The sequence below is a fragment of the Thunnus thynnus genome, chromosome 20 (assembly GCF_963924715.1).
Source record: "Thunnus thynnus chromosome 20, fThuThy2.1, whole genome shotgun sequence".
Lineage (NCBI taxonomy): Eukaryota > Metazoa > Chordata > Actinopteri > Scombriformes > Scombridae > Thunnus > Thunnus thynnus.
In genome coordinates this window covers 24,454,288-24,481,791 of record NC_089536.1, presented here as the reverse complement: position 1 = coordinate 24,481,791, position 27,504 = coordinate 24,454,288, and the positions used below count along the sequence as shown (strand labels likewise).

The 27,504-nt window shown below is 39.1% G+C and overlaps 1 protein-coding gene across 4 annotated transcripts in view; it reads right to left on the bottom strand.

Annotated features, from left to right (window-relative positions):
• Positions 1–27,504, bottom strand: part of LOC137172486 (caskin-2-like) — a 64,150-nt gene that overhangs the window by 20,974 nt on the left and 15,672 nt on the right. For all 4 annotated transcript variants that reach the window (XM_067576946.1, XM_067576947.1, XM_067576948.1 and 1 more), the window contains exons 3-7: positions 14,723–14,774; positions 10,114–10,211; positions 7,826–7,971; positions 7,191–7,286; positions 5,122–5,255 (exon numbers count right to left, since the gene is read on the bottom strand). In XM_067576946.1, coding sequence (XP_067433047.1) covers positions 5,122–5,255; positions 7,191–7,286; positions 7,826–7,971; positions 10,114–10,211; positions 14,723–14,774 — 526 coding nt within the window. The remainder of the gene's footprint in view (positions 1–5,121; positions 5,256–7,190; positions 7,287–7,825; positions 7,972–10,113; positions 10,212–14,722; positions 14,775–27,504) is intronic.

Genomic DNA, 27,504 nt, shown 5'->3' with positions numbered 1-27,504 from the left:
AGTTTGCATTAGTGACTTTATGAGTTTCTGAAGTGATTTTTTCCCAAACGTCCTCACTAATTTCTAATTCAAGCTACCCTTCCTATTTTTGTTTAATATGAAGGGTGTTTTCTTGTTTCATACTAGATAATGCTCTATATAGATTGAATATTGGTCCCTTTGTGATTTCTGTTTTTAATCCCTATCAAGTATTGTTCAATAAGGGAATCAGATTTCTTAAGGCTATTCCAATTTGGATGTTTAAGCAAAAAACTTATCTCAAGACATCTAAAAAGAACCTGATCTTGGCGGGTTAAATTCATTAGATAACTGTTCAAATGTTTTAATTCCTAATCCTCAAAGAGTTGGTGGACAAAATTAAGATTTAGTCTCCATCTTTAGTATCCCGTGTCTACTTTTAGGGGTATAAAATCTTTTAGATGAGCAACACAGACAAAATCGATACATGACTAAGGAGACCAAAAGTCTGCTGCACCATGCTATAAGACTAGTTTTTGACCATCTACCCAAGGTCTCTTCTAGGGCTTTATCCTCAGTAAATGGAGCATTTGACAAGGGCATTGGAGTATAGACTGACCTCTCGATCTCCAGCCACCTTGTGCCCACCCTGTCAGAAATCCAGATGGTCAATGCCCTTAGTTGACAAGTCAACCAGTGCCTAAGGTGAGGGAATCCCCACCCTCCTTTTTGTTTGGATAATTGTAGAACTTTGTATCTTACCCGCAGGCGCCTTCCCTGCCAAATAAACCTGGATATGAGGTGATCTAAAATTGAACATATTTTTTGGTGGTGTGAGAGGCAGAGCTGAATAAGAAATAGCAGCCTAGGTAGTACATTCATTCTAATACTCTCTATTCTACCTGAGAGAGTAAGGTGTAGCACAGCCCATCTGTTAAGATCAGCAGATATCTTATCAATTCATTTATTATAGTTTGCCTTATATAACTCTTGTGGTATAGTGGTGCCCAAGTATGTTACACCTTGCCCTGCCACTTGAATGAGAATGATGCTCTCATCTGGTGCATGATAAGCAAGTTCAGAGCCAGCGCTTCTGTTTTATTAACATTTACTTTATATCCTGAAAGGTTCCCAATGTGGCTAAGCAATCCATCAGCTGGGACTAGACTTATAGGTTCCGATATATAAACTAAAATGTCATCTGCATATGGAGAAATTTTATGGATTTTGTTGCCAGTTTCTATCCCTTTGACAAGTGTATCATCTCGTATCACCTGTGCCAATAGTTAAATGATTAATGCAAAAAGGAGCAGTAACAGCAGGGACCCCTGGCATGTTCCTCTACCTAGACCAAAAGATTGAGACAAACACCCATTAACTCTGACTGTGCTTTGAGGGGCAGTGAACAGAAGATGTATCCATCTGATGAAGTTTGGGCCAAATCCAAATTTATCTAAGGTTTTAAATAGAAACAGCTTACTAAATGCATTTTCAATTTCCTCTTTAGTTATCAGCCTGTCTATGAACTCAGATGAAACAGGGTCTATCTTAGGTAGTTTAATGGATCTTAGATAGGAATCAATTATTTCTGGGTCCCTTTTAGTGAGTATAAATCTTTGTAAAATGCAGCAAAAGCTTCTGAAATTTCATTTAGTTTATATAGGAATGGTTTGTCTGATTTGTTACTTTTGATTATTTGGATTATTGTGGTACTGTATTTTTTTCTCAACTGAGATACCAAGAGGGGGCTAGCTCTACTCCCATGCTCGTAGTATTGTTGTTTCAAGAATCTTAAATTTCTTTCATATAAAAAAGAAGATCATCAAGTTCCTGTTAAGCCTCGTTAAGCTTGTGGAGATTTTCGGCAGATATATTTTCTTACATAATACATGTTTTTTTGAGGTAATCTACTTTTTTTCCAGTTCTATATGTTTAGCTGCCCTTGCCTTTTTTGAAATTGAAGCTAATTGAATTATTTTTCCCCTTAGCACAGCCTTTGCCCCTTCCCAGAATATGATTGGGGATATGTCCTCTTTATCATTAAATTCCAAATTAAGGGCAAACTCATCTTTTAAAGTAGCCTGAAATGCTATTACCAAAATAAAGTTGTTATTTTTCTGAGAAAAAAAAATCCCTGTTCTTACCTGTTTACCTGACAGAGTATTAAAATAAACGTCTTGTTATATTACAACTTTATCATTGGAATATTAAAATGTTTTTTGTAAAATTACAATTTCATATCACCATATTACAACGTTTTACCTAGAATTATGACTTTTACTCATGACATGGTTTTATTCTCAAAATACCTATATTTTCATAACAAAACAAATTTTTTCTCAGAACACTAATAGTTCATTCTCAAAATCTTAGATTTTTTTTCTTAACAGGGGCCATAATACTCTGTCATACTGATTCTTTGGACTACCACACATGTAACAATTCTGTTTCAGTTTACACATCTGATTAAGCTACATAGATATAAACTCAGCCTTTAGTTTGAGCTCACTGTACTGAAGGTAGAAATCCTGATGTTGGCTTGTGAAATGTGAATGCTGCTGACAAACACTCTTGACTTGACAAGATCTCACTAAGTGTGAGGGGGGTTGAACAGACAGGAGAAATATTAAGCAATGCAGTGTGATGACAAAAAGCAGTTGATTTACTCTCTGCATACACTGCAGCATATACTGTACATCAAATATAGAAGATATCAGGGCAATGGTTATCAACTTCCAGAGTCCAGGGATCTCTAATGGCTTTGACAATAGCTTTATTTCATTATAAATTCCATGAATTAAGAGGATGAGAGTGACTATTTTACACTTATTACTATTATATTTTCACGTGTAGAATGATTGTTCACACATATACAACACTAAATCAACAACAAAAATAATCCTGTCACTTCCCTGTGCAAATATTTGCAGCCTCAGTTCAAACCAGACCTAGAAAGCTCCTCCAGCTATACAAAAAGTAGGTACTATAAGACATCTCCCGCATAAGTATGGAAGTCTTTGAAGAGACATAAATCCCTTAGTAGGAGATCACAGCTAAATTCTGCTGAGTAAACCCAGAATAAACTTGTGTGCTAATGCAGTGAATTTTATTTCTGTTTGTGTAAGAGCCTCCCCTTCTCTCCTGCATATCTTCCATTCAACATTCCAGTTCAGAGGAGTGAGAGTGGAGGATGGAGAGGGTGTCGCAAGAGAGATCAGATAATTAGGGGAGGATGGAAATCATTAACAGCATGTCTGAGAGGCAGGGTGGAGTAACTTGGCGAAATTTACATATATATGCTGGCATTAAAAAAAACACACCAAGCTTCTACTGGGTATTCGAAAAGTGTAAAGTTACTGGGATTAAATATCACTATAGTACAGAGTGTTTTCTCTGGTGGGGGTTTCTGGGGCTACCTGAGGGAAAATGTTAAACTCCTGCAGCAGTGCATTAGGGACTGAACACATAAGGTATTCTGTGTAGTATAGGTCTAGTGCAGTGCAGTAATAGTAGCAGTACTAATGGTAAAACCAGTAATGGTAATTATACAAGAGGTAGCACAAGCAGTACTGTTAGAAGTAGCAGTAATAGAAATAGCAGCACTGACAATCCTAGTAGTGGTAATAGTGGCCATATTAGTAAAAATAGTTACAGTATTATTAATAGTAGTAGAATTAGCATTAGTAGCAGCAGCAGTAGCAGTATTAGTTGTTGTTGTTGTAGTAGTAACAGCAGTCACAATGTCAGTAATAATCACACAGCGGCAGCAATAGCAGTGGTAGCAATAGTAATAGTTGTAGTAGTAGCAGTCGCAGAGGGTTTACCAGTACTAATAGAAGTAGTAGCAGTAGTTGTGGTAAGAGTTGTAATAGTAGCGGTATAAGTGGTAGCACTGACAACTCTAGTGGTAGTGGTAGCAGCAGAGTAAATTGTTGTAGTAGTAGTACAGTTGTAGTAGTAATAGTATTTTATTACTATTATAATTCAGTATTCTATTTTATATGTCATTGGGTTTTATCTTCCATCTTATGCATTCTGTGTATTCTAGTTTAACTTTATTTTATTCTATCTTATTTTTATTATTATCAAGTGAGTTTTATTTTCCATCTTATGTTACATAGGTGCTGAGATCAGTGGTTGGTAGGTTAGAGAAAAAAGACTGTTTCCTGGGTCAGCTTCGGGTTGCGCCCGACACAGATAAGACCCATAGTGAGGTTAAACCCATGGGAAGATGTTCTGGGGTAAGCTGAAAGAGGCTTATTTCGGTTAATCAAGACCAGTGGTGAGTCTGTGTCCACTGGGAAAAGGGAGGTTCTGTTATGCCTATGGCTTCAGAGACCTAGACACTGATTTACAGATTGTGTACATATAGTGTACACAATCTGTAAATTGATGTGAAGCACTTGGTGCATGTAAATAATTTTGTTGTAAAGCACTTTGAGCTGCATTTTTTGTATGAAAGGTGTTATACAAATTAAGTTATTATTACAAATAGTGGCATAAGTAGCATGCATAGCATTAGCAACAGTATTATAGTAACAATGCCATAGAGCAGCAGTAGTATTAGCGGCACTAGTAGCTGTTGTAACATTAGCAGTAATAGCTGCAACAGAGGTAGAAATTAGGGGTGGGTGATATGGTGAAAATATAATTTTTTCAGGCAGGATCACGATCCATGATCTCATCACGATTCTTTTGGGTGGTCATAAGTAGTAGTGTTAGTTACAGTTGTACTAATAGTAATAGCGGTAGTAGCCCTCATTAGCTTTAGCAGAGAGTGCAGTTGTAGTGTGTAAAGGAAATAGTTGTAGTGTAGTAATACTAGTAGTAGTTGTCGTGGCAGCAGTAACAGTAGCAGCAGTAAAAGGAGAGCGGTAATATTAGAATTATAAACATATAATATACATATATATATATATATATATGTATACCAATATTCGAATGCTGATTTTGCCATTCAAATGCCATGGCATCAAATTGAAACTTCAAAGCATTCAGGTCAGCCCTTAAGCATTAGTAGCGGCTTTATTGGTAGTAGCAGCAGCAGCAGCAGTAGCTGTGGATAAAGCAGACAGAAGCTTGCAGAAAGATGACGGGGCAGAAATGGAGACATGATAGAATTCTATTACAGTGCATTTCAACGGCTCCTTGCTGTGATCTTACTTGATGATGTCTTTGTGCCCATTCCTGGCTGCCAGGTGAAGTGGGGTGGTTGATGGAGAGTCCAGGCTGTCATGCCCTCCCTCTCCTTCTAACAGCGCTGCCACCATATTACTGCTCAGCAGCAACTGAGCCACCTGAAGAGAAATCAAAGACACGAAAATGAAGATGAAGTGTGAGTCATGAGAACAGAGGAGTGGCAGAATCAGGGCAGGAATTACAGTATTAGCAATACATAAATATACAGTACATGCAAAGCCGAGCTGGCTGAGTTTGCGGGATATAAATATATGGATTGAAATAATATACAGTATACAGTGACATATATATAGGTTCAAGCTGGTACATAGAGGCTCATCCACTACCAGCAGCTGTCTAGAGATACCACATCCTCCACTCACACACACACACTCACTCACAAACTCTATGTGTCACAAAAAACAGCTCAAAGCCTTCTATTCTTTCACAGCTGAACTGCAAACTCAGACCAGACGAGAGAACATTTAACAGGCATGAGAAGTGTGTGTGTGTGTGTCTAATTCTGAATTACAGGGCCAGCTATACATCTCACAGCCAGGCTTATCCACAGATGTGACAGAGAAACAGAGAAACACACTGCAGTGTGCAATCCCCTTAATGTTACAGTGCGCGCGTGTCCAAAAAGAGCCACTGAAGCCTATTTTCCTTTCGCTCAAACAAGCTTAATTTAGCTGGGTCACTTCATCTAAGCCATGGTTCATGTTTGACATAGGCCGTCCCAATCCAAAAGGGGCAAAACGGACTTTTAACATGCAAATAATTGGATTAGAGTGACTATATGAATGAAGCAAATCACTGCATGAAGTTTTAGGATGTTACTGTACTGTCCATAGACACAGGCGAGCACACACATATTCACACTTGGCCAGTGCATAAAACTCTATGCAGATTCAAGATTAAGACTGTGTCCTCACAGGCAGAGATATGCATTTGCACTATTTTTGTCTGATTTGTGAAGCCGTATGTACATGGCTATCTTTTATAAATATCCATTTTTGTGAATTTGTGCACATAGCACAAACCTTGATTTCTACTCCCATAGGTAGTCATATATCAATGTATACCCTTTAACAAATTGTTTTCATAGAAACACCTTTGTCTGTTCCACCAGTCTATTGATAAAGAGACTGGAAAAGGAGCAGAATTTCCCAAATGGCATTGCAAGGTCCTTCAGCAGCCCCAGAGCAAAAATCTTTACACAGGTCATTTTAGCTTATTAAAGATACATTTACTGAGCACTTTATTAGGAACACCTGTGCAATCTAATGCAATCCAAGACAACAGCTCTGCCATAAATTCTACTTTTAGGAAGCTTACACATTTTCAGTTTTTGTTGACATTGCCAGAGAGGTGATAATTCTACTTTATTATTCAGGTCATAGTGGTGGTGGTGTGCATTATATTGAAAACTGTTCCTAACGTTCCTATATTTTAACAACAACACAAGAAACACAAGCTAAAGAGAACCAACACTTGCTGTCTACCACTCGCTGACATCTCCTGTACTCTCTTGGACCTCCATGGACTCTGTGCCTACTGTACAAGGCCAGCCAGGAGGGGAGGACTGGCTTGGGACCTGTATGAGAGTCTTCGCTATCCATTCTAGCTAAAAGTGGCTGCTGCGATAATGATGGTCAATTTGTCAATCTGTTTCTGTGTTATATATTCTGTAATTCACTCTCTATACACTAGTTGAAATTGTGAATGGTGGAGTCCGCCATTTTTGCAGTGGATTCAAACTGCCTTCGCACACACATGACGAAATCATAACACAGAGGCAATTATTATTGACTGACTTCTATAATAAACTTTGTATCAAACATCAGATAACATCAGAAAGGTAATCAGTTATGATTTAGGCAGAATAAATACAAAGAATAAGACTGAGCACACAATCTCCATAAAAATTCATTTTTAATTTTCCTTAGATCATGGATGATACTCAATGGGTAGAATCTTAATTATACCAAAAGATCAATTTCCTCAGATACACACACATACACACATAAAAACACATACAAAAATTCTCATACCTTCAATCTGCCAAACTCGCAGGTCAGATCTAGAGGCGTCTTCTTTGCTTTGTTCATCATGCAAGGATTCGACTGGTGCTGCAGCAACATCTCAGACTGAGAGAGAAAAAAAAACAGGAGAAAGGACAGTGTAAGTGATATCACCTCAGTGTAAGTGTAAGTGATATGACAAACACTCACATGTCAATCATCCCAACACATCCTATGTGTGTGTGTGTGTGTGTGTGTGTTGATGTTTTGTCTTTGAACAGAAAAGAGGAACATATGATAGCTCCAGCGCAGCCTATGTTGAGGATTGTCAGTATTGTGTTTGATGGTGTTGTACTGAAGAGGTCAGGGCTCAGTATGGGTTATATGACATGTTGAGGTGTGATATGCATATGTATCAATTAAGACAAAACACCAAACGGATGAGGCTGGAGGAAAGGAATGTGTGCGTTCACTGCCTTTAGACTCTTGTGAAAAACCTGTGTCATTGCATTCATGGTGTTACTTTCATTGTTGGTGGACAATACATGCTGAGGCAGAAAGGGAGTAGATTTCACTGAAATGAGAGGACTCGTAATACTTTGGAAATTTGCCTTCGGCGTCACAGATGTCTGTGTGTGTGTGTGTGTGTGTGTGTGTGTACTCACCACTTCATAGTGTCCATACTGAGCAGAGAGGTGTAACGGTATCTGTCCATCATGGGAAGGGGAGTTGACTGAAGCGCCGGCTCGTAGCAACAATAAGACGGAGTCAGCTTTACCCTGCCATGCTGCGTAGTGGAGGGGACGCATGCCTACAGACAGAAAGATGAGTGAGGGATGGAAAGGAAAAGACAGTGAGAGGTGCATATTACAGGAGTATCCACTGAATTCATATGTTCAATTCAAACCAGATGATGGTTCCATCAGGGTTATTTTGGCTTGGTTTAAGAGGCACATTTTTAACAGAAAGCCAGCAAACTTGGGGCATGGAGTTTGAGTGTTTACCAGGCAGCTCATTTGCAGTTGTCTTTGTGTCCACCTGATAAATGTAAGTCCAACATTCACTGTCCTTTTAGCTTTGTTCTGGTCTCCACCAACTCCTAAGACAAATATCTGTCTCTTTAGCTGCCAAATGCTCCATTATGTTGAGCAGTGAGTCACTAACTCTGTCTGTCTGCTGGGAGGTAGCAGGTAGCAGCAAGTTTATCAGAGCCTTTTTTCTGAAAACAGCTGTCTGCTACTATTGAAAAGAAGGTTAATGAGAGCTGTGGGACAGAACCAAAGTAAAGTTTCAGGCTGTAAAACCAAAACAATGAGCTGAAAGACACTAAATGCTCTGTAGAGCTGAGGGGAACTACAGACCCGGGTGATTCTGTGGGTTTGACACTAGCGACACTTCACACATTACACATAGTCAGTTGATCCACTGTTGATATTCATCAGTGCAGCTTTAAAAACAAGTCACAAATACACACTTTTATTTCTAAAAAAGGCTACGTAATTTCCTAAAACAGCTGGGAATAATAGTTTTTAGCAAAAATGACTCAAATTTGGTGGAGTGTTTACAGCAGCAGGACGGTGTATGTAGGACTGACTCAAACTAAACTGTGTGTTTATGGTAATGACATAACATGATGTGTTCTTAATTGTAGTGGAGACTAACAAAAAAAGAACCTGCAGATGACAGGGTTGTGTCAGTTGGATTGAACTGATGTGGACTCAAATCTAAAGGGGACATATTCTGCACATTTCCAGGTCTATATTTTTAATCTGGCGCTCTACTGGAATATCTTTCCATGATTTACAGTTCAAAAAAACTCCTTATTTATCTTAACTTGACCCTTTGCACAGCCCCTCAGTTCAGCCTCTGTCTGAAACAGACTGTTTTAGCTCCTGTCTCTTTAAGGCTCTGTTAGGCCCACTCTGTTCTGATTGGCCAGCTCTCAAAAGCTGTGGAGGCTATAGAAGGAGGAGGATTTCACCACTTTTTCTTGTTCTTTACTAAAAATGTCAACTTCTCAAATACATCTGTACATGTTCAAGCCGGAATCTAATCTGAAATATGAGAGTGGACGATGCAAACAACAGATGGAACAACAGCCTTTGCAAAGAAGGCTATGGAACGGACAACCATTTATGGGCATGTGGAATGAGTCAATGTCAGCTCGTAGGCAAGGTAGAAAAAACGTTAAAAAGATGCATTCAGGGCAGGTTGAAGCCTGAGCATCTGTATGTATATTAACCTCAAGTTTTGAAAGTTTGACCACATTTAACATAGACATCATAAGAGTATATAAATAACAGAAAAGCAGTCCCCTTTAATCTTAAAAATCTGACATCAACTTCTTGAAATGTCAGAAATTCTAACTTGGCAGCCATGGAAAGGTTTGATCTGATGAAAAGTAACATAATTAACAGCTCAGTGTTAGTTTATCCACAGTAGATATACAATTCATAAAGACATTATGCCTCATGTCCAATTAAAATCAGTAATCGTTTCTTCAGCGGCAATAAACATTATGATGGTCAATCAACACAAGCTATTCCAAACGACAGAAAAGCAGACAGGAAGCACTAAAAGTTGCATTTTAAAACGGTCCTTCATAAATCTATAGCTGACCTCACAGGCATCACACGCATGGTAATGAGCACTACACGCCTCTGGTCTAAGCAGCAGAGCTGTCACTCCCTCACAAATTCTACAATATCTGTTCCACTTGGAGTCTGAAGATATTGGCTGTAGCACTACTGTCACTTCAAACTTCAAAGTGAATCATATTTATTCATATGGGTCAAACATATTTTCAGCTGAGAGTGTCATAAAGCTTTTGAAAAAGTTTCAGGCTCCATTTAACCCTGACTGACTTCCCAAGTGGGAACACTTTTTCTCCTTAGTTGTAGGTTTGTCTGACAACACCGGTTCAGCTGGTAAACCTGTTCTGTCATCACAATACCGTTGATGTCCTTGATATCCACCGTGGCCTGGGCCTCCAGCAGCAGAGACAGCAGCTCCGTGGTGCCCGTCAGAGCAGCGTGGTGCAGTGCTGAGAAGCTGTGGGTGAAAGAGAGAGAAAAAAAAGGGGAGTCAAGGGGAAGAGACAAGGAGATGAGAGAGGTTATAAATCAAACTGATTTCTTTACAGCAGGTGAGCCCTTTTCAAAACTTCACACTGATACCAAGTGTGTATGTATGTGTGTGTATGTGTGTGTGTGTATCTGTGTGCTCTCATCAAAACTTCAGACTGAGAAGCGGTGTTTGTGTGCCTGTATAATCCCATTACAAACTGCAACCTGAGATAAGAATTTATGTGTGTTTTATGAGTATGTATCCCCATACACTCATCAAACTTCAAACTGTGTGTGGTTAAGTGTGTACAGTATGTGTGTGTGTGTATGTGTGACTTCATCAAAGCCAGTCAGAGATGAAATGTGTGTGTTTGTCTCTGGGTGTCTGTCAGGTCGCAGTATATTCCGCCAAGGGAGAAATTAAAGGCATAAATTCTTGGCGACGAGTTTTGCTTTCGCTTGAGGCGACGCGGCGCAGCTCCTGTTCCAGAGGAGGTGACCCTCTGAGACAAAACACTCCCCACATGTGGGGATTCAATAATAACTACAGCACAGAGGGCTTTCAGGTGATTTCACACAGCCTCTGGTAGTCACAGTGGAAGCCCTGAGCTCTCGGGCACCTGTGGCAATAAACAGCCTGGCTACATTTGGAAACTGAATGTACTGTGGCTGTCTCAACAAAAGCCATGTTTAAAGTTAGTTTGTTAGTTTCACCGACAGTAAAACATGGTGGTGGGAATATTCAAGTCTGGGGGTGTTTTGCCCACTCTGGAGTTGGACACCTGCACTGAATTGACTCCACCCTGACCAAGGAGAAGTATCACTCCATTCTTTAGAGACATGTTATACCCTCTGGTTTACATCTTTGTGGAGAAGGATTCATACTGTAGCAAGATAATGACCCCAAACACACTCTGAAGCAAAGAAGACCAAGGAGTCCTGACTGTCATGGACTTTCCTCCACAGACCTCAACCCCACTGAACATTTATGGGGGCTATTGAAGACTGAGAAAGCCAAGCATTCTGTGACATCACAAGAGGCTCTTTGGAACATTGTCAAATCATGCTGGGATAACAGGGGTCATCAGGTTTTGAACAGACTTGCTGAGTCCATGCCAGCTCGAGTGCTTGCTGTCATTAAAGCAAAAGGGGGACGAATACTACGATATCCTAAAATTCATCTACATTTTTCAAAGATTAAACTTTTCACTCAAATTGTTAAGCTGACATTATCTTTTTTAATGAAAAAATTAGTATTACATTTGAAACAAATGCAAAACAGGAGTATCTTGACTTGTGGTCTCACTTTATGTTTGCATGTTCTCCCTGTGCCTGCATGAGTTCTCTCCAGGTGCTCCAGGTTCCTCCCAAAGACTAAGAACACCCAGTTTAGGTTAATTGGTGACTCTAAATTGCACGCAGGTGTGAATCACCCCTATGATTAACTGGTGTACCCCGCCTCTCACCCACTGTCAGCTAAGATCGGCTCCAGCTCACCTGCAACCCTCTAGGGGATAAGCAGTATAGAAAAAGAATGAATGAATGAATGAATGAATGAATGAATGAATGGATGGATGGATGGATGGATGGATGGATAATATCTACATATCTTAGTCCAAGATCAAAATAAAACCTTATTAAATCCATTGATCCATAATAAGGGTGAAGGCCAGAAAATTCATTAAATCGAGAGCAGAAATTACTGAATTGAGAGCACTAATTATTTTCTCCATGGCCCCTCCTGGGCTCTGTAGGTTCCAGCTCATTGTAAACTGAATATTTTGGGGTTTTGGTTAATCAAACAAAACAAGACATTTGAAGACATCATCCTGGGCTCCTGGAAACTGTGTTTTTACTATTTTCTTACATTTTACAGAGCAAACTATGAATTATTTAATCAAGAAAATTATTGACAGACTAATCAATAATGAAACTAATCATTAGCTGCAGCTTCCATTAAGTTTGAAAAAGCCTTGTTTGGGAATTAGCATATGAGGAAGCTTACACTCCAGCAACCCCACTAAATCATCATGTTATGCTATCAAGTGCATGTTTAAGACCTTTTTAAAGGTCATTTTACAACGAGTCAGCCAGACACCAAATCACGGAGTTAATTAGCCAGCTAGCTAGAGCTGAAAAAATCTGCTAGTGACAACTGTCATTTAAGCCAGCAAAATCCATGGTCGCTGGCTAGAAATGAGAAACCTGCCTTTGTCTACCTGAAATCAAGGACCCATTGTTTCATTACTGAGCATTTCAAGTGATCAACCTGCCACTGTCATCACTGTAAACCACATATATGCTGTGTTAGAAAAACTTAATTGGTGTAGCAGCAGTAACTAATGAGGGCAGGGCTGACTGAAGGGTCCTTTAGATTTACTGTAACTCTTTCAAATAGAGACTAGACAACAATTGTTGTTTTTTTTATTTTTATGACATGCACTTTGTTTAGTCTTCCCTCTTTTCCAATCAGATGCAGTTTTTGTGGTATCTATCAAAGTGGGCCATCTGGCATTCAAAGAATCCCATTCTACAAGCCGCTGTGTGTGTGTTCATGCGTTAGCCTACATGCAATGTGTGTGTGTGTGAGTTGACATAGGCCTGCTGCGTGTGTCTACATGCGGGGTCATTGTAGTGGGTGGGAGGTGATACACAATAGGGGTGTTGAAATTAAACATGTCCGTCTGTGAGGGAGTGTGTGTGTGTGTGTGTGAATGGTACAGAGGAGGGCGTAAGTGATATATGAGATCAGTGCAGAGAGAGTGCAGAGGAGAGAGAAAGGTGAGTAAACAGTCACTTGTCAATGAGTCAACACCATCAGAGAGAGAGAGAGATTCAGACAGTGTGTGTGTGTGTGTGTGTGTGTGTGTGTGTGTGTGTGTTTAAGAAAGTGGTTGGAGCAGGTGACTCAGGATATGGACAACTAGACGGATGGATAAATGTGTGCATATTTGTGTGTTGCTGAGGAGCATTGAGGCCTAAACAAAGACACAGATAAGATAAGCCACTTCACAGACTGGAGATCCTTCAGATTTCGTATCTACACACATTGACATCTAAACTTTTTTCATCTCTAGCTTGTCTTGCCGCACAGACACCAAGAGTTTGTATCACAAAGTGAGTTCAGCTTAGTCAGGCTCTGTTTGGGTTACTTGGCTTCACTATATCTAACATTGATGATCCTGGAGCTGGTTATCCTCTGGCTCTGTTCACTCATTAGGAGCGTGTGAAAATGAAAGAGATGAAATTCCTAATTGCAAAAAAATTAGATTAAGAGCAGAGTGATTCATTTGAGATAAGATGAAGCTCATGCTAACCACAGGGGAATTAGGTAATTGCGGTAAAGATATACTGTATATAATATAGTCACAACTTCAATTAGAATAGAAATAATGTAATGACAAAGCACTACTGTTAAACTTAGGCTAAGTATATAAATAAGTGTGTGAATTGCCATACTAAATTCAACCAGTAATTTCAGCATGTTCAGTATTCCTAAGTGAGCAGGAAAAGGAAATGGATTATGACACTGACTTTTATGGTGTGTTTATACATGATGAACAAACTTTTATATACAGGCAATACATTAAAGAAATAAGCTTATTCTCTTTTTATCCCAGCCAGGAGGTGATAAACCTAGCTTAGCATAAAAACTGGCTTCACGCTAAGTGAAAATATACGCCCCTAAAACTCACTACTTAACATTTTACTTTTCATTTAGTGAACATTAGAAGTGTTGAAAGGCATTTTTCAACTTTGGACAGTGCACAGCTAGCTGTTTCCCCCTGCTTCCAGGCTTTATGCTACGCTAGGCTAACCATATCCTGACTCCAGCTCCACGTAACAAACAGACATGAGACTTACATCTTCTCATGTCTGGGACACATTTCATGATGTGGGATGGGATATTTTACTTCAAGGTTGCAACTAACAACTATTTTTATGATCAATTAATCTGCTGATTATTTTCTCAACAGTGTCTAGAGTCCAAGATGACATCATCATGTCTTGTTTTTGTCCGACCACCAATTTACTGCAACGTAAGACACAAAAAAGCAGCATATTCTCACATTTGAGAAGCTGAAACCATCAAATTTTGCGACATTTTCACTTGAAAAACAACAAACGATTAATTAACTATCAAAATTGTTAATTTTCTGTCAATCAACTTATAGATTAATCAACTAATTGTGGCAGGTGTATTATTTACTTCACAATAAAGTGCATGAGTTGTCACATCCTGGGTTCTAACTACACAAACTCAAGAACTTTCATTTTCTTCTTCTGTAATGGTGAGACAATGGCTCAACTGTTTGTCTGTACAAGTGTGAGAGTAATGAGTCATACTGTGAAGACAAAGACAAACAGCAGACAGTCACAGGTAGGGAACGTGCTTCTTTTTTTTTTAATCCCACATGTCAATCAAGACATAGCAACTCTTCCATTGCATTCTTCTGACTCAACTTCATGCCTGACACACATACACACTCCTCTTACCCGTCTGAGTCTTGGTAGTTGATGTTCAGTCTCTTGGTGGAGCCCAGTAACTCTGGAAAAAGACAGAGATAGAGAAAGAGAGAAAAGGAGGAGGGGGGGTGAATGGAAAAGACCATTAGTATTTAGTGACATATTTGTCTTTTCATCAGAGCTCTCCACAAATCCCTCCATCCCTGCAGGGCCCTGTGTGTGTGTGTGTATGTGTGTGTTTTTTTTTCCCCCAGCACTTCTTCCCGTCATCACTCCTTCCCTCAAACAACCTGACAGTCTCGACAGGATGGAGAGCTTTCCTCACCTCCTGGTGCCTCACCCTTCCCTTCCCTGTCTGACACCCTCGCGGCAGCCAAATGATTCATAAACAAATGATTTTGCCTCGCAGAAATGTACCATTCCACCTCATTTACACTACTATCTTATCATGGCTCTTTGGAATTGAGAGTGACAACCATGAAAACACAAGCCTGCCAGGATAAAACATACATTTATGTCTTTTTCCACAGCAGCACTCGGTGCAAAAATAGCATAAGTCATACCAAGTTAGCAAGACTGAACAAGTTTTTTCACTCACCTTGCATCAGACAGACTGCTACTTGTCCCATGTTTTACTCATTCACTCTGTACTCCATGAGAGAACATACTATAACTTTCTCATTCATGCTCTTTCACTAGTCCTCCTTCAGTGTGTGGTGTCACAATAGCAAAAATGAACAAAAATACAGTGGAGAGTTAAATTATTTTCTGTATTCTCTTAAAATACTTGAAAATTGTTTTTCTCAGTTGCTCAAATTTAATCCCAGTTGACTAAACTGGTTAACAAACCGGTCCCAGCAGTGACATAATGGAAATATTTTCCTTGGGAACCTCGAGAGACAGCTACAAAACTATCCAATTTTTGCAATGGAAGCATACAGTAGTCATTTTTGTTATCTAAGGTATCAACGCTGAAACTCCTTCATTGTGACGACACTACTTTCCTCTGGTTCTACATGCATAATCCTTTTTTGTCAAGGAATCATCCAACTCCAATCAAATCTGGCCATCATACCAAAAAGCTCTTCATCATCCTAAATGATATCAAACTAGACTTCCATCTTCAAATATCATGCATCTACCTCTATCTGCAGCCTCTAATGAGGGCAGGAAAGTCTCCTCACACAGCTAAATATCCTTGGACGTCCTACAGCAGAGCTCTACTGTAAAGGCCCCACTGTCCACCAAGACCCACACAGGAACCAGACTGCCAAGGCCTCTGAATACAGAGCCATTCATCGCAGTCAATCTCCCTCACTGTTTTCTCCCACTTAGGTGTGGAAAATCACATAAGCGTGGGGAACGGACAGAGATAGGAAGAGATATGGAGTTAGAGTTAGTAGTGTACCAGGAACAGTAAAGAGATTGAAGTGTCCGATTTAATAGCCTACTTCGGAGTTGCGTCCATATTGGACAGTTCTGTATCTCACAATTTATATTCAGTTCCATGGCAGAAAGTAGTGTGCCCTTTATGTAGTGGAGGAAAAATGAGAGGGGTAGATGACTATGTAGCGAATGCAAATAAGATTCACCTTTTTACTAACTGAAGGAGAGTGATTATATGCACATCATGTAGGTGCAAGCCTATCAGAAAACAGCATCAATGAAAAAAGGTAGCACTTGCAAACTTACTCCAAGCCAAAAAGTTTAACAATGACAATGTTTTGATCCTACTTGGATCTTTGTGAGGTCAGAATGTATGAAAAATGTAAACCAACTTACATCTTATATATAAACAGTATCAGATGATATATATAAGATGTATGTGTTATATTTTGAAGTATAGCTTTTGTATTACTGCTTTTTTCTATGTACTTTATTGAATTGTTAATTGTTTTGGGATGTTTATCACCCTGGGCGGTTTAGATGGTTAACCACACCTGCCATCATACAGCTTGTCAGCCTATTAGTGTTCATGATGTATAAATATGGGTGTGGTTTACATTTTTCAAACATTCTGACCTGACGAAGATCCAAGTAGGATCAAGCCAAATGTCCGATGCCAAAACGGGTGACATTGAACATAGTTTGTGCATAAATTGAACATTAATCTGTGTTCTTGTCACCTGATGGTACCACCATTAGAGATACTGGGATACTCTAACAAAAGCCAATACTGTTAGCACTGCTGACAATGCAATACACCTACAGTATATCCTGACCAGCGAAATGATTGTGATATTAAGGTAAATGTAGTTTTTGCAGCTAACCAGGTAGAGCAAGACTCTAATAAAGCCAGGGTTAAATATTAATGCAAAGGAATACATTTAGTGCAAATTTGATTTATGATAACAGACAATTCCAATACTTGAAACATGTGAAAGTTCATAACAGCTTGGCTCATAACCACTTGGGTTTTTGTAATTTTGGTCATTATTTTTATCAGTTAGGATAACACTGCAATGACCAAAGTAATTGCTGAGACAATGGGGCATGAGCAGTCAGACTGGTTGTAAATAAACCAGAAGTTTCGTCAGATTATCTAAACTACTTTATTTGGAGGTAAAATTGAGAGTGAGTACACATGAAGTGCTGGTAATAATCCAGAGTTTCAATGGAAATTCTGAGCAGTGTGCAATTTGTAAGATATTGGAATAATCCTTCATAGAAATGTATGAATGAAACTGAATGGGAAGAATAATGGATTATATAATCAAAAGGGAATGCTTAACAGCAGCAGTGATAGCAAAAACAAGAGGAATAGAGGAATATGAATCAATTTGTGAATTCATGGAATATAATTGGGTTCCCACTAGAGCACTGATTAAATATTCAATTATTTCTTTCTCTCTGGTTTATTAATGTTATTTTCAAGCTCAGAAAAGTCATAAAGGGAAAAATATTCTGATTTCCACTGCAGTTGAGTAGACTATGCATTAAAAATACATAAAATCCTCAAAAAAAAAAAAGCATGAATTCATTGATATTCCTGACTATCCCAAAATTTACACTTCTAAAATTCCACAATATTCAAGGAACTTCATACAGAATCTCTTCCACTTCTTCTGGAGCTCAGTGGATAAAGAAGGCCTTTTTATTTCCATGGTTAGGAGATCAATTTCCACTGGAGCCTGCCGTTTTACAAATGCACACATTCACAGCCCTGCAGGGGGGCTGTGGGGGGGGGATTCTCCACCAAATGGCAAATAATAAAGTGCACAAACTGGCTACAGTCATGCTTGCAGTCATATTTGATTTTTATCATTTACATGCTGGTCTGAACACAGTAGAGCTTGAGCTTCTACAGACTCAAATGCATAAAAAACAAGAGTCTGAAGGCACAAAAAGGCACATTGATAATGAGACAGATAGAGGGGCTGGGCGTTGGGCGGCTTGCCAAAACGGGGTCTAAACTGTCCCAGCGGTATGGAGAGAACAAGGCCTTTCAGGAGTTCTAGTTACAACATGAGCCGACATTCCTCACATAGCACACCCACCATGCTATCCTACTCGCTGGCTGTCTCTCGGACTATGTGTCCACTAAACTGTCAGCTCCCTTTTCTCTCCTCTGCTTTCTATCCTCTCCCTCCTTCCCCTTTTTCTTCACATAAGTGATAGGGGGCTCGATTACATTGCCAGCATGTTGACTCTCTGTGTGTGTGTGTGTGTGTGTGCTCCTACCCCTCACCCCTAGTAGCTGGTGATAACAGATGTGTAGTAAATCTCAAGCATTGTGTTTTCTTTCAGAGACGGAAATTACAGGGTTTGCTCCCCTGCACAAAGCTGATGTCCATGGAAAGAAAAATGACTGAATGCTAAGAGTCGTAGAGCTGTCAGTGTGGAATCCCTCTATTGTTTTCTATGGTTACAACAAACAAAGCGCAAAAAAATCATGTGATGCTTTGTTTTGATAACCTTATCAGATGCACAAGCAGCCTCTGTGATTAATTTCACAGAGGCAACGCTCTGAACTGCTGTTGTTATGCTCCCTCTGCACCTTTTTCATAACAGCTGAGGCATCCTGGACAGAAGAAAGGGATCTTGGAGCTTTGATGTGGAGAACATTAGTTCACTGAGGAGCGAGGGAACGTTCAAAAGTGGAGGGAAATAAAGAGAGGAGGAGAAGTCGTGGGGAGGGAGGGGGGAATGAATCTATTCAGGTGAGATGAGGGGAATGCTTTTTTAGTATGTGTGTGTGTGTGTGTGTGTGTGTCAGGTGAGTAAACAAGAAAACATGCAAAGGACTTTATGAAACACTCGCTGCGAGATCAGACAGGAGTGCAAGTAGCACCTCTTCAGAGTAAGAACAGAGAGTTTGGGGGGAAAAAAAGCAAGAAATTGTAAATAAAAAATAAACTAACAACAAAAAAGGCCAGCTTGCTCGCTTTTGTCTCCTTCAACGAGATTGCAGCTGGCAGAGGCGTCTGTTGCTTTGGTTTGCATGGCTGCAAAACTCATTTAAAAATGTCTTTGATCATGGTCCACGCATATATAAGACTGGAAGGAATATACACAAAAATGAGGATAAAGTAATCACATTAATGTTAGTCTTTAAAGGCACACTTTACTGTCTGTTCAGTGGGGTTTTTTTTCCAACCAAAAATTATCAAAGGCAAGGATCACTTCACTCAAATTACAGAAAAACATATTTTCTCATTTACCTTGGATTGTATCTAGCCATGTAGATATTGTAGTTTTATTTACCCAGGTTTTGAGATATCTGCTTTTGAGATCTTTCATAGGAAGCATTTCTTTGTCAGAAAGTAGTTCCAATGAAAACTGTTTACAGCATTGTCTGTGGATTATCTCAAATACATGGCTACTGTTTTGGGATAGACATGTTGCTGCTGATGAAAGACAGATATCTTTAAATGTTGACAAAAATAAAACCAAAACTATCATCATGGCTAGGCACTACTGGAGCTACAGTGAGTGAGAGTCTGTTTTTTAATGTAATTTGGTTGAACAGACCCTTTAAAGCTGCATTAATCTCTCCTTTTTTGGCCATTAGGGGGCAGTACTCCACAACAACTTTCTGGCCATCTGACAAATGTAAATCCAATATTCACCCTCCTTTTAGCTCTGTTTTGGTCTCCATCGACCGCTTATATATCTGGTTCCTTCCACAATATTTGGTTCCATTATCTGCGATTTGGTGCTGGGAAGGTAGTTTACAGTTGGTTGGTTTATCACTGAAAACAGTCTACTGCTACTGGAAACAAAGTTGAGGAGTGGCGAGACTGAACCAAAACAGTAAAACCAAAACAATGAACCGAAAGAGGCTTAAAAACTAAGTAAACTGAGAGGAGTCCAATGATAATTCCTTCTTAATTCCTATATATTCATATATAAATATTGATTAGTGCAGCTTTAAAGATGTAATATTGGTGAGCCCAGGTTTCTCAGGACATGGCAGACCTGCAACATCTCAGTTTTCTGCTTCAGCAACACTCTGTGGCTCAGGCTGATATAATACCTATATCTTCATATGAAAGTCTGGTCTAGTGTGCGTCAATTGTTGCTTGGAACACAAATCTAGTCGACTTTTGCTTGCCAACATTAGCCCTTTTGCAGCTGAGCAGCTATCTAGCTGCTAACTGACATTAGCAGTGGATGTTTGTTTGGTGGCTCATTCAACAGACAAGACGTGTGTTCATGTTTGTAAGTTATCAAGTTTTGATGATGTGGACGTAGGCTATTGTTTCATTCACTACCGTGTTTAAAAGAGGAAGGTATCATGCCTCATACTGCAATTTAATTTAACAATTGAGTATTGAATATTTTATATATTTGAAGATTTTATTTAAACATTGGACATCTTGAATGTTGTTTTCATTTAAGACCATGGGCAAAAGTTCCTTGCTGCAAGTGTTTTACAAAATATATGCAAAGCAAAGTTTTAATGTCCCCCCCCCCCCTTTTTTTTTTTTTTTTTTGCTGAACCGAAAAATGATCCAATCCGTGATACAATCCGAACCGTGAGTTTTGTGATCCATTGCACCCCTAGAAATAACAGTGGTTACTATCAGGCTAGGCTCTTTGGAATTGTGTTAAAGTTTTGCCTCTCGGTCTGCAAAATATTCCTTGTAGTTATACCACAGGGAATGCAAACCCACCTCTACCCACACCAGCTTCTCATTAACAAAAGCAGAAAAGGACACTTGATTCAGGAGTTGTGGGTTGGGACGAACCCCCGCGCCACGATGAGCAGGGAGGTATCCAGCATACAAACAGCACAGCCACAGAGGCCTGGGGCGAAACCAAAATACAGAGGAGTGAAGAAGGGGGGGTAATTTAAGGTCATCATCTGTCTGTGGCGATAAACAGTTTGTGGTCAGGTAAGGACCTCATCAAGGAAAACACTTATCTGGGAAACACATCCATCTAACTGCACTGATTACTGAGAGGGTAAACACAGTCCCTCAAACCAAACCACCGAGGCAAAGCGGGGACTTGGCTTCACTCCAGCTTTCCCACAGAATTCCTAATAAGGCTCCAAAAACATGATTAGGAATGTACTTCTATCTGCATGCAACACACATTTTTTTGTTTATCATAAACAGAAACATGTGTTTATTAATACCTACAAATCATTTAAAAATTAGTGCATGATCCATGAAAAACTAATGTCTGTAACATTAAATTAACTTTATAATCCCCGCTAACAATGTCTCCAGCTTGGCTCCTCGTCCTTGGCAGGTGGTGAGGTAGTGACCAAATCCCTGTAGGAGTGTGTGTGTGTGTACGAGGAGTATAAAACAATGTGATTAAACTTAGATGATAAGTCTAACCAAATGGGAGCCATCACCCAGCTCTGTGTAGCAAGGAGGACAGGGAGACAGATATTGCCTGTGTCAGTTTGTACTGCTGCTGCTGCCACGGCTTTCCAGAGAAAAGAGAAGAGTCCCTACAGCTTCAAAAATAACTCCACTTTTAGCAAAGAATTACTTATTGGTGTATCTGCAGGTTTCAGAACCAAAAACCTAAAAAGCTGGTGAAACCAGGATAATTCCTGTTATGGTTAGTCGAATTTTACACTGGATACAGGACGCTGGATACAAAAATGGGAGTAAATGACTAGAGAGACTGAACTTATTAAACCTTGATTGGGCAAATTGTCAATTGGTTTCAGGTCATCACAGTTTAAAGTCTACAAATATCAAAGCCTGAGGGCTGAATATAAAACGTCAAAGAGCAAATCATGGTTATTTACAGCGATGCAGTGTATTATCTTTTGAAGGAAAAGTTCAACATTTTGGGACACTTACTCATTCACTTTCACACAAGGTGCACAGGTGGGTGTTTCATTCAAATGAGGCAGCACAAAGCAGGTTGTCAACAGTTTGGTAGAAAGTGAGTTTTTCAAGGTTGCTCTGAGAATAGACGTCTTAAAACCACGTCTGATTGTAGAACAAAGTTATTCCACTGCCAATTTTGGTCAAATAGTTGACAAGAAAAAACTAAATACTTGGGAGAAAAAGCACAATAAAGATCTCCAACTCATAGACGCATTTCAATCGGCAATAGAAAATTAAAGTTTCATATGATTAATATGTGATTATCAGTTATCTACAGCTGCTTTAAGGCTCTCCTTCAGTTCATTGAATCCCTGCAGCCGTCTGAAGCAGAGGTATGTTGATACATCTGCAGCTTCAAATTGAGAAGTTCAGCAATGCAGCACATTGCAGCATTGTGCCATCACGCACAGCCATCCACTGTGTTAACCTTCGTTAAATCAGGTGTAAATCACACCAGGCTGCTCAATAACACACATGCTTCTGCTGGTCTGCCAGTCAGATCGGTCGGCTATAACTCGACATTCCACCAGAATCACTGCCGCCAATCAAACTTTCGTAGGAAAAAAATTGCATTTCATGTTTTATTCTAACATGCATTACAATGCATTTCAAGAATACAGCCCTGTATGCGTTCAGGGAAAAACATCCAGTTATATTTGAACCCGACAAATATGTTGATGTCGTTGTAATGCCAACTCATGTGTGTGGTTATCCATGGCTGCTATCTGCATCACCGTATGAAGTTGAGATCTTTCTGATATCATTTAAAACTCTTTGCAAAGTTGTTTCAAAGTTAAGTTTAACCTTCCACACAATATTGTAACATTATGTCCTCAATCAGGTTCCAGTTGAATGTGGACTTTAATGTAATGTCACTGTCAAATAAGCTTTGGAGAAAGATCTGATTGTCAGGTGTAATCAGCTGTAATCCTGTTAAGTCATAGAACCACAATCTGATATGTGATGCATGTTAATGCTGGCGGGTAAATGGAGGCTTGTAAACTGCCTGCAGAGACAAATAAGCCCTAAAGCAAGATCAGCATCAGTCTTCAAATAGATGAGTGAGCGGCCGCCAAATGGGGTTTACTGACAGAGCGCTACCTGCAACAGAACACGTTTTGCTTTACCTCCGGTTGCACAGGTAGACAATAAGTACTTGTTGTACACAGACTGCCCATGGCAATAAACTGGTTTGCTTCCTTGTATGAATGTTAGTGTGTTTTTGACAATGTGCCCGAATAAATAAACAGTCATAAAAATGTAGCGTTGTCTGTGTGCATGTACGGTTGATGGAGTTTCCTAACACTACAAATGCTAGGAAAGACAGGACAGTATAAACTGTGCACACCACACACCCGAGGGCATACACATACACCAAATTTGCAAAGTGACACACTTTAGCTTCATCAATTCTTCATCAATTACTTCATCGCTGCATCGCTTGCCTGTAAGAATAAAAGCTGCAACTGGGTCTTGAGAAAAACCCTCAACATCAAAACAGCTCTGGGCCGTATTATCCAATAAATCTGCTCCATTGTTAAAAATGTAGAGACTAATCTCCCGTGGTGCCGCTGGCAACTAGGTCAGACACATTCAATATTCGTTGACACTGAGCCAGAGTGGAAATAAAACAGATGATGTGTTGTGTTGCGGTGTATCAGTGTGTGCATGCGAATCAGTGTTGCTACATCTGTATACTTCTTCATAAACAGCAGGAGATTAGAACAGGCGTAAACACACCTGCAGGTTTCACATTACATAACATGTCTCAACCCTGCACCTTAGGGACAAAACACTTTACATACCATTCAAATCATCTGTTTACTCTACTTACCCAACTCGCTGCAGAGCCCCTCCTTTATTTCCATGCACTTCGACAACTTAGACACATGATTTAGTTTACTACCTCAAAATATTGGTCTTGGGGGAATGAAATAGCTGGTTGTCCATATTTATCATATGCCTAGGGTTGGGGAATATATATATAACATAACATATTTATAACAAGGTAGTCATCCCTTTAATAAAAAACATTTCCTACAATGGGCAACTATGCAAAGTGCTTCCAAAGAGGCTACATATGTCCTGCAAATGACCCTGACAGCTATACAAATCAGAGCAGCCAGAGATGGCCACACTCAAAATAGAGGTACAGGATGGTATTTCTGTACTGCAAAGTACTTTTCCACTTATGTGCCAATAAAGCGCCATGATGGGCTCTCATGAGACCAATTTATCACATCTTGATCCAACCTAAAGGTTGGAGTTGCAATGATTAGTCAATTAATTGACTGAAAGTTATTTACAGCGACAATTTTTACAGCTTATTAAACAATTAAATCCATTTTTCAAGCAAAAACACTAATAATTTGATTGTTCCAGTTGGTCAAATGTGAGATTGCTGCTTTTCTTGGTTTCACATTATAGTAAACTGATTTTGTGGGTTTGGACTGTTTGTTGGACAAAACAACACATTTGATAACATGACTTGTGCTTTAGGATATTGTGATGCATATTCTGTTTTCAAATGTTTTATAGACCAAAAACTTGATTGAGAAAATAATTAGCAGATTAGTATTGGTACACTTCCAGTGAATTAATTCTAGTTAATTTCTAGTGTAATGAATTTTAGTCAGTGCACACAGGTTATATGGACATACGTAAAAAAAAATGTAATTTGAGGCAAGCATACAATTCATCATTAAGAAGAAATTTCCCAATAATAAATAAATATTAACTCGAGTTATAACTGAGCTTTTCTTTCAAGGAAATTATTGACAAATTGCATAGTTATTTCCAGGTAACCTCCTAGGACATGATTGGAAAATTATTTGGAAATTACAGAATCATAAAATAAAGTGTTACCAAGGTAAAAACAAAAATCATGAATGGGGCACTGCCCCAACAACAAGCATTTATACTTCAAAAGAGGTACAACAGACCTTTGTCACAGCAGACATTTTGATTTGTCATAGTAGGAAAAGCACAGGTGTTACTGATAACATTAACAATGGCTCTATTACATTAAGTGCCCTGAAACTGGATAATCTAAATGGAATGCAGTCCATGCAATTGATTAATGTTATCAATTACACCTGTGTTTTTCATGCAGTGACATGTCAAAATGTCTGCTTTGAAAAAGGTCAATGTTACTCTACTTCTTACCAAGAGCGTTACCAACAAAACACATGATCACATGTTTAGGAGAAACATAACTCTAATATTACTACTAATATTTTACATGACTTCAAGAACCTAAAATTATCCAAATCATGTACCCATGAGAGCAACAATACTCCGTCCCCATCCATTTGAGTCGAATGAGACATTATCCTTGCGGTACTTTCTTTTTGCTGTGTGTAGTGGTGAGAAATTACAGAAACCAATCCCTTTCCTAGAACCACAGCTATTACAACAGAGGACTGGGGTGTCATCATAAACTGTAAAAAAAAAAAAAAGAAAAAAAAAAAAAAAGGCGTCACCCATTGGTTTGTGGACTCCCATTTTGACCATCACCATCTTGGATTTTTTGAGCCAGAAGTGACCATATATGGACAAGAGGGTGGAGCTAACCCTAATGCTAGCTGCTAGCTTGGTTAGCACTGTGCATCTGTAATTCACATTAATTGGCTAATGCTAATGCTAATTTTGGCTAGCGAAAAACAGGCTTAAAATGGAAAAACTGAACAGCTGACTCTTTAGAGGGTCTTTTAGTACAACCCAACACTGAACAAGACACTGTAATGGTGTAAAATAGCAACAACTACACCTATACTCCTATTCTAATCTGGGGTTACAATACATAATGTACGTAATCAACATTGTTGCCGTGGTAGCAACTTGTCAATCTCAAGGTAGCCAAGCCCTAAAGCATCTTGTTTACTCTAAATGGAAACATAATTTACAAAATGAACATCATGCTGTATTGAACAAGACTTGAAACTAGCGATTGTGACCAGACACACTAGGAAAATGTTTACTGAGGTACTAAATCATAGACTTCTATACAATCTGACTTCTTTTTGGAGCTAATGGAGTTGTCCCCTGCTAGCCATTAGAAAGAATGCAGGATTAAGGCACTTCCGCATTGGCTTCACTTTTCAGACCTGGAGCTTGCTGCTAGGGTGTAAAAAGAGGAAATATGATACAGGTTCATGACGAGATGACCTGCTTAGAAAAATTTGTGTTTTTGTTGCACAGCTTATGCTTGCTCATCACCATCTGCTCTTTGATGCTGTGGAATTGTCTACGGTGTCTGCTGAATGCAGCAGTTTACCACTTTCTGTTTCTTTTTTAATATCATTTTTCAAAGCCAGGATTTTTCCATCACACTAATGATAGTGGTTTCCCTGCCAAGTGACTTATTTTGTATTTGGGTTACAGTCTCTAAAATTAAGTTACACTGAAGTCAGTCACTTCCTGCATTTTGATCGGTTGACTAAAGATGTGGGTTGTTTAGCTTAGTTTATCAGACTCATTCTCATGTCCAGTGCTATTTGCACAGAGCAGAAACATTCTGATTCAGTCAGGGGTGTTAAGTTTTTCCAACAGACTTCTAGTGCTGCTTGAAGTTCTGTTATTTCACCAAATATTAGTTTGTTCCCATTTTGAAATAGTGAAAGTAGCAAAGTCTCACAGCCATTTCAGATTATGCTGCTGAGGTCAGAAAACAAACAATAAAATTGATTGAGCATTGGCTACTTTACTCAGTGAGCCCCTCCAGCTAGTTAGTCAACTGTCATGTAATTATTGGACTTATGCCAAACACCAGTATGAGGTCACACGCGTACATGGATGGAAAAGTCATTACATTTCTCATTTAGCCTAAGAGGTAAGGATCAATACACATAATACATAATGTGGAAATTCTGGTAGATGAGACACCAAAACAAGTCACTTAAATGTTCATTTAGTCCCAGGCCTACAGCTGCATTACAATATGCGCTGTTAGTCTAATCAAAGACAAAAACCTGTACAGGGAGTAATAGCTTGACGATACCACATCCAACCCTATCAACACAACACACAAACCCAACACAATGATGCCATTTTCCCAGCCCATTCCAAGTTTAGGGCTGGGTATTGAACCTCAATAATTCTTTGGTACTGTGTAGCAGAGGGGTTTTCCAGCTGAAATGATCAGACAGACTGATTCTAGGTTTGACCTACTGGATACACAAAATATTTCTACAACTACAAAACATTTTTACACTTATATTTGTGAGGATTTTTTTTTTTTTTTTACAAGTTCACACATTCAGATACATTATTGCAATCTTTTTCACTTGCACAAAAAAGGTGATATACAACTTAAGGCTGCGAAATTATTTGTGAATATCATTTCAAAAGCTCAAAATATTAATGACTCTATTTGCTTCCATATATATTATATTGTGTTAAAATACTTCAGTATCCTCACCAGCTGATGATCAATGTAACAAAAAGCATTGTTCTTGTATTGCAGTGTAGAGCTGGTTTGTCTTGTATTACAAGTGTGATAAAAGAAAACAAAAA